Source organism: Salmo trutta, chromosome 28 (genome assembly GCF_901001165.1).
Source record: "Salmo trutta chromosome 28, fSalTru1.1, whole genome shotgun sequence".
NCBI lineage: Eukaryota > Metazoa > Chordata > Actinopteri > Salmoniformes > Salmonidae > Salmo > Salmo trutta.
In genome coordinates, this window is record NC_042984.1 from 605,894 (window position 1) to 614,390 (window position 8,497).

At 44.3% G+C, this 8,497-nt stretch overlaps 1 protein-coding gene across 3 annotated transcripts in view; it reads left to right on the forward strand.

The window, feature by feature from the left end:
- Nucleotides 1-4,822, forward strand: part of tafazzin (tafazzin, phospholipid-lysophospholipid transacylase) — a 38,888-nt gene extending 34,066 nt beyond the window's left edge. The window contains exons 11-12 of one of the 3 annotated variants that reach the window (XM_029718230.1): nt 1,709-1,792; nt 4,678-4,822. In XM_029718230.1, the coding sequence (XP_029574090.1) occupies nt 1,709-1,792; nt 4,678-4,785 (192 nt within the window). In that variant the 3' untranslated portion in view covers nt 4,786-4,822. Of the gene's footprint in view, nt 1-1,708; nt 3,622-4,333; nt 4,468-4,677 lie in introns of those variants that run through there. The other 2 variants (XM_029718232.1, XM_029718231.1) reach the window with 2 other exon arrangements.
- The last annotated feature ends 3,675 nt before the right edge of the window (nt 4,823-8,497 follow it).

Genomic DNA, 8,497 nt, shown 5'->3' on the forward strand with positions numbered 1-8,497 from the left:
TAACTGCTTTAATGTTTCTGGACCCCAGAAAGAGTAGCTGCTGCCTTGACAGGAACTAATGGGGATCCATAATAAACCCCAGGAAGAGTAGCTGCTGCCTTGGCAGGAACTAATGGGGATCCATAATAAACCCCAGGAAGAGTAGCTGCTGCCTTGACAGGAACTAATGGGGATCCATAATAAACCCCAGGAAGAGTAGCTGCTGCCTTGGCAGGAACTAATGGGGATCCATAATAAACCCCAGGAAGAGTAGCTTCTGCCTTGGCAGGAACTAATGGGGATCCATAATAAACCCCAGGAAGAGTAGCTGCTGCCTTGGCAGGAACTAATGGGGATCCATAATAAACCCCAGGAAGAGTAGCTGCTGCCTTGGCAGGAACTAATGGGGATCCATAATAAACCCCAGGAAGAGTAGCTGCTGCCTTGGCAGGAACTAACGGGGATCCATAATAAACCCCAGGAAGAGTAGCTGCTGCCTTGGCAGGAACTAATGGGGATCCATAATAAACCCCAGGAAGACTAGCTGCTGCCTTGGCAGGAACTAATGGGGATCCATAATAAACCCCAGGAAGAGTAGCTGCTGCCTTGGCAGGAACTAATGGGGATCCATAATAAACCCCAGGAAGAGTAGCTGCTGCCTTGACAGGAACTAATGGGGATCCATAATAAACCCCAGGAAGAGTAGCTGCTGCCTTGCCAGGAACTAATGGGGACTCATAATAAACCCCAGGAAGAGTAGCTGCTGCCTTGGCAGGAACTAATGAGGATCCATAATAAACCCCAGGAAGAGTAGCTGCTGCCTTGCCAGGAACTAATGGGGATCCATAATAAATGCAAAAACATCCTCAGTGTACAACACAAAACCACAAATAATGCATGCAGAGTATTATTAGTACGATATCCGCTAATTAGCAAAATCCAGAAAATAAACGTTAAATTCTAAAACTAACTAAAAGGAAGTGATTCCCAAACCTTCATTAGTAAAGCCCTCACCTACAGAGAGATTCCCCTCAGCCAGCAACACAATTAGACCCAACCAAATCATTAGAAAACAAAAAGATAATTACTTCACACATTGGAAAGAATTAACAAAAAAACAGAACAAACTGGAATGCTATTTGGCCCTAAACAGAGAGTACACAGTGGCAGAATACCTGACCACTGTGACTGACCCAAACTTAAGGAAACATTTGACTATGTACAGACTCAGTGAGCGTAGCCTTGCTATTGAGAAAGGCCGCTGTAGGCAGACATGGAGAAGACAGGCTATGTGCAACACTGCCCACAAAATGAGGTGGAACTGAGCTGCACTTCCTAACCTCCTGCCAAATGTCTCACCATATTAGAGAGACTACCCTGAAGAGATGAGTCTTCAGTAAAGACTTAAAGGTTGAGACCGAGTCTGCGTCTCACATGGATATGCAGACCATTCCATAAAAATGGAGCTCTATAGGAGAAAACCCTGCCTTCAGCCGTTTGCTTAGAAATTCTAGGGACAATTAGGAGGCCTGCGTCTTGTGACCGTAGCGTACGTGTAGGTATGTACGGCAGGACCAAATCGGAAAGATAGGTAGGAGCAAGTCCGTGTAATGCTTTGTAGGTTAGCAGGTAAACCTTGAAATCAGCCCTTGTCTTAACAGGAAGCCAGTGTAGGGAGGCTAGCACTGGAGTAATATGATCACATTTTTGGTTCTACTCCATCACACAGATGGAGATGAGGAAGGCCCTGACTGATTCCATCCAGGAGGAGTTTCGTAGCCTGCGGACCAAGGCTGAGGCTCTCCACCAGCGGGTACAGACCACTACCTGAGCCCCAGGCTCCAGCCTGGCCTCCACACCTGGCCCCTACCCTAACCTCAGGGTACCAACTCAATATAGAGTGGACAAAGAGACTGACTGTATACACACACACACACACACACACACACAAACAGTAAACGACATTCACACACACACCTGTGCCTCATAGTGTGTGCAGTCCAACCTGCTGTCTGATAAATCAGTGGTCACCAATGTGATAATTGCAAGGAGAATCCTGCGATGCCCCTCAAAAATCATTCAGTCAACATACAGGCAACGTTGAGAAAACATTGTTCTTTGCTTCATGTTTGAAACCAGTTCAATGGGAATGTCCATAGTGCCAATGTTGTGTTTAACAGGCATTGTATCAACCGTCCAGTTCCCTCACGTGCTATGAAGTCACGTGACACTCACCTCTGTACCCACGGTAACAGCAGAACTATGAGTAGTGGAGTGAAGTGGGGTTCTCACGGTAACAGCAGAACTATGAGTAGTGGAGTGAAGTGGGGTTCTCACGGTAACAGCAGAACTATGAGTAGTGGAGTGAAGTGGGGTTCTCACGGTAACAGCGGAACTATGAGAAGTAGAGAAGTGTGGTTCTCACGGTAACAGCAGAACTATGAGAAGTAGAGAAGTGTGGTTCTCACGGTAACAGCAGAACTATGAGAAGTAGAGAAGTGTGGTTCTCACGGTAACAGCAGAACTATGAGAAGTAGAGAAGTGTGGTTCTCACGGTAACAGCAGAACTATGAGAAGTAGAGAAGTGTGGTTCTCACGGTAACAGCAGAACTATGAGAAGTAGAGAAGTGTGGTTCTCACGGTAACAGCGGAACTATGAGAAGTAGAGAAGTGGGGTTCTCACGGTAACAGCGGAACTATGAGAAGTAGAGAAGTGGGGTTCTCACGGTAACAGCAGAACTATGAGAAGTAGAGAAGTGTGGTTCTCACGGTAACAGCAGAACTATGAGAAGTAGAGAAGTGGGGTTCTAACGGTAACAGCAGAACTATGAGAAGTAGAGAAGTGTGGTTCTCACGGTAACAGCGGAACTATGAGAAGTAGAGAAGTGGGGTTCTCACGGTAACAGCAGAACTATGAGAAGTAGAGAAGTGGGGTTCTCACGGTAACAGCAGAAATATGAGAAGTAGAGAAGTGGGGTTCTCACGGTAACAGCGGAACTATGAGAAGTAGAGAAGTGTGGTTCTCACGGTAACAGCGGAACTATGAGAAGTAGAGAAGTGGGGTTCTCACGGTAACAGCGGAACTATGAGAAGTAGAGAAGTGTGGTTCTCACGGTAACAGCGGAACTATGAGAAGTAGAGAAGTGGGGTTCTCACGGTAACAGCAGAACTATGAGAAGTAGAGAAGTGTGGTTCTCACGGTAACAGCGGAACTATGAGAAGTAGAGAAGTGTGGTTCTCACGGTAACAGCGGAACTATGAGAAGTAGAGAAGTGTGGTTCTCACGGTAACAGCAGAACTATGAGAAGTAGAGAAGTGTGGTTCTCACGGTAACAGCGGAACTATGAGAAGTAGAGAAGTGTGGTTCTCACGGTAACAGCAGAACTATGAGAAGTAGAGAAGTGTGGTTCTCACGGTAACAGCAGAACTATGAGAAGTAGAGAAGTGTGGTTCTCACGGTAACAGCGGAACTATGAGAAGTAGAGAAGTGTGGTTCTCACGGTAACAGCAGAACTATGAGAAGTAGAGAAGTGTGGTTCTCACGGTAACAGCGGAACTATGAGAAGTAGAGAAGTGGGGTTCTCACGGTAACAGCAGAACTATGAGAAGTAGAGAAGTGTGGTTCTCACGGTAACAGCAGAACTATGAGAAGTAGAGAAGTAAAATGTGGTTCTGATCCTCTGGCAGCTTAGCAGGAACTGACATATACAGCCAAGAAAAACTACGGGTCCTAATCACATATCCTTTCACTTTGTGCCCTCAATCTCTCTCTCTATTGTACTCTGTTTCTCTCCCGTTCTCCATCTCTCTCTGTTTCTCTCCCGTTCTCCATCTCTCTGTTTCTCTCCCGTTCTCCATCTCTCTGTTTCTCTCCCGTTCTCCATCTCTCTCTGTTTCTCTCCCGTTCTCCATCTCTCTCTGTTTCTCTCCCGTTCTCCATCTCTCTGTTTCTCTCCCGTTCTCCATCTCCCTCTGTTTCTCTCCCGTTCTCCATCTCTCTGTTTCTCTCCCGTTCTCCATCTCTCTGTTTCTCTCCCGTTCTCCATCTCTCTGTTTCTCTCCCGTTCTCCATCTCCCTCTGTTTCTCTCCCGTTCTCCATCTCCCTCTGTTTCTCTCCCGTTCTCCATCTCCCTCTGTTTCTCTCCCGTTCTCCATCTCTCTGTTTCTCTCCCGTTCTCCATCTCTCTGTTTCTCTCCCGTTCTCCATCTCTCTCTCTCACCTCCTGTTGTACTGTTATGCATCCTCGGTTCAGTCATCTCTGATCTCTATTGATCACATATCTATTACTGTGATTGAAACAATGCCACCAATAAAGTACTGCCTTTTGTTCATTTCTGATGTCTGTATTGTAGGAATGCTGTTAACGAATGACTTGGGCAGATGAGCTTCGACATCAGTGAATCATGAAAGACATTAAAGAACTATTTTTGTCACACTCACCTTTCCTACAGACAATTAGGATCAATTAAAGCGATGTGCCACGTTATTTGTTAAATTTTTTTGCTCTACAGTTTACCCACCTTTTGCAGAAAAATTAATTGAAAGTATAAGGAGTGTTATTTTTTTTATCAGAGTTTACCCCCCTATTTTTTACCACTACATAACTAAACCAACACACTTTCCCTCTAAAATTAAAGAGTATTTGTTCAATGTGATTATTTGACAAACCTAACATAATACATTGGACTTGTTTGAGGCGAAAGCATCTACTACAGCCAACAACCAGACACTGATGTGGTTTTCCAACAGCAAGGCTCAGAGCATCATGGCAGTGTTGCCATTGTTTATAAAAGTGTTTCTTTAAATTTGATGAAATAAACAGGTCTCCAACAGCCATCACACTCAAACTGAAAATATATGTGTACATTTTACAATCAATTTTTACATTTCCACAGTATAGATTAATTGCAGCAAAGTTGGTTTTGGTTTCAGTCATATATATGGTCACGTTTACATGGGTCAAACAAACAAAACAAAACGGATAATTGGTTGACAATAGAGCCCCCCCAAAATACAGGCGGTGGCTGCAGGATGCCGTTGGCGAAGAGCACAGAGATTGAGGACTCATCTGTGACATCATGGGCAGCGTCATTAAGACTATCTCCCATTTTAAAGTTGTAAATGTTCTTCTTCACAATTGGCTGATCCACCCTGATGATCCAGTTGGACATGACTCCAACAGGGTCACCAGGAGGGATCAGCCACCCAGTTGACTACATTAAAATGGTGACGGTCTCAATGGCGCCGTCCATGCTAATACGGCCTTTTGGCCACTAGAGGCCTCTATCATTCTCTATGGTGAAGATCAACTGCCGAAATTGGCAGTCGACTGCAGTCAAAACTTCGACTTGTAGGTGCAAGTCTGACTATTTTTATCCCCACAATGCAACACACTTAGAAAGGCTGTGACTATCAACTTGATAAAAGTGATTTGTTAAAACGCGCCCATTCTCTAGGAAATCTGTCTTCAGTGAGTTCAAAACAACTGGGAACTAGGAAATCTCAGACTTCAGTGAGAAAACCTTCAGCGCACGCAAGGTCCCCCTGCTCAAGCCAGCGCATGTCCAGGCCCGTCTGAAGTTTGCCAATGACCATCTGGATGATCCAGAGGAGGAATGGGAGAAGGTCATGTGGTCTGATGAGACAGAAATAGAGCTTTTTGGTCTAAACTCCACTCGCCGTGTTTGGAGGAAGAAGAAGGATGAGTATAACCTCAAGAACACCATCCCAACCGTGAAGCATGGAGGTGGAAACATCATTAATTGGAGATGCTTTTCTGCAAAGGGGACAGGACGACTGCACCGTATTGAGGAGAGGATGGATGGGGCCATGTATCGCGAGATCTTGGCCAACAACCTCCTTCCCTCAGTAAGAGCATTGAAGATGGGTCATGGCTGGGTCTTCCAGCATGACAACGACCCGAAACACACAGCCAGGGCAACTAAGGAGTGGCTCCGTAAGAATCTTAAGGTCCTGGAGTGGCCTAGCCAGTCTCCAGACCTGAACCCAATAGAAAATCTTTGGAGGGAGCTGAAAGTCTGTATTGCCCAGCGACAGCCCCGAAACCTGAAGGATCTGGAGAAGGTCTGTATGGAGGAGTGGGCCAAAATCCCTGCTGCAGTGTGTGCAAACCTGGTCAAGAACTACAGGAAATGTATGATCTCTGTAATTGCAAACAAAGGTTTCTGTACCAAATATTAAGTTCTGCTTTTCTGATGTATCAAATACTTATGTCGTGCAATAAAATGCAAATTAATTACTTAAAAATCATACAATGTGATTTTCTGGATTTTTGTTTTAGATTCCGTCTCTCACAGTTGAAGTGTACCTATGATAAAAATGACAGACCTCTACATGCTTTGTAAGTAGGAAACACTGCCGATTTTGCAGGTTATGAAATACTTGTTCTCCCCACTGTATATATTTTTTCCATGTTGCACTGAGCCCAGCTGTTGGAAAAGTGTCTGACTTTCAGCTGTCACCTTCTCTATCTTCACTCCTCCACTGTCGTCTGCAGCCGGTTTCTTCAGCCTTACCACTCAAACAAGCCTTTTATCTAGTCAAACCCCCCAAATATGGGCCTTCACCTGGTCACACAATACAGTCTCTCAGTAACTATGTTTTTATGTACTAATTAGCAGTTACAATACCAGTCAAAAGTTTGGACACACCAGCTCATTTAAGGGTTTTTCTTTATTTTTACTATTTTCTACTTTGTAGATTAATAGTGAAGACATCACAACTATGAAATACCACATATGGAATCATGCAGTAACCAAAAAAGTGTTAAACAAATCAAAATATATTTTATATTTGAGGTTCTTCAAATAGCCACCTTTTGCACACTCTTGGCATTCTTTCAACCAGCTTCATGAGGTAGTCATCTGGAATGCATTTCAATTAACAGCTGTGCCTTGTTAAAAGTTAATTTGTGGAAAGTCTTTCCTTCTTAATGTGTTTGAGCCAATCAGTTGTGTCGTAACAAGGTAGGGGGATATACAGAAGATAGCCCTATTTGGTAAAATACCAAGTCCATATTATGGCAAGAACAGCTCAAATAAGCAAAGAGAAACGACAGTCCATCATTACTTTAAGACATGAAGGTCAGCCAATCCAGAAAATGTCAAGAACTTTGAAAGTTTCTTCAAGTGCAGTCGAGAAAACCATCAAGCGCTTTGATGAAACTGGCTCTCATGAGGACCCCCACAGGAAAGGAAGACCCAGAGTTACCTCTCCTGCAGAGGATAGAGTTACCAGCCTCAGAAATTGCAGCCCAAATAAATGCTTCAGAGTTCAAGTAATAGACACATCTCAACATCAACTGTTCAGAGGAGACTGCGTGAATCAGGCCTTCATGGTCAAATTGCTGCAAAGAAACCACTACTAAAGGACTCGGTCTGAGACGCGGTGTGGGTGAACGGATGATCACCACATGTGTATTTCCCACCGTGAAGCATGGAGGAGGAGGTGTGATGGTGTGGAGGTTCTTTGCTGGTGATACTGTCAGTGATTTATTTAGATTTCAAGGCACACTTAACCAGCATGGCTACCACAGCATTCTCTTCAAGCTCAGGAGGCTGAAAAATGTGGCTTGTCACCGTAAACCCTCACTAACTTTTACAGATGCACAATTGAGAGCATCCTGTAGGGCTGTATCACCGCCTGGTACGGCAACTGCTCCGCCCATAACCGGAAGGCTCACCAGAGGGTAGTGAGGTCTGCACAACGCATCACCGGGGGCAAACTACCTGCCCTCCAGGACACCTACACCACCCGATGTCACAGGAAGGCCAAAAAGATCATCAAGGACAGCAACCACCCGAGCCACTGTCTGTTCACCCCGCTATCATCCAGAAGGCGAGGTCAGTACAGGTGCATCAAAGCTGGGACCGAGAGACTGAAAAACAGCTTCTGTCTCAAGGCCATCAGACTGTTAAACAGCCATCACTAACACAGAGAGGCGGCTGCCTTCCTACAGACTTGATACCATTGGCTACTTTAATAAATGGAACACTAGTCACTTTAATAATGTCACTTTAATAATGTTTACATATCTTACATTACTCATCTCATACGTATATACTGTATCCTGTATCCTTCACTATCTATTGCATCTTAGCCACTCTGTCACTGCTCATCCATATGTTTTATACTGATATATTCTAATTCCATTCCTTTACTAGACTGTGTGTATAATTTATATCTTTAAAGATAATGATTAAATAATTCTACCCTGAAACCTAACTATTAGTGATATAGTCTATGTAGTATGTATAATGAATAATTAAAGTGTTAAACAAATGTCTAACGAGGTTGGGACTAGGATAAGAGAGGAATGTGTGTGTCTGTTTAAGTAAACATCAAGAACTGTTACACTGGTTGACCTGACCTAGCTTGAACTCTGAGCGTTTAAGATATGAGAGGGAGTCCCCCTCAAGGTTTCCCTAATCTCAGAGGAATGAAACTGTCGGCTGGGTAATGATCTACAGTGTTGAGAGTTCTGGGGAAGAAGATAA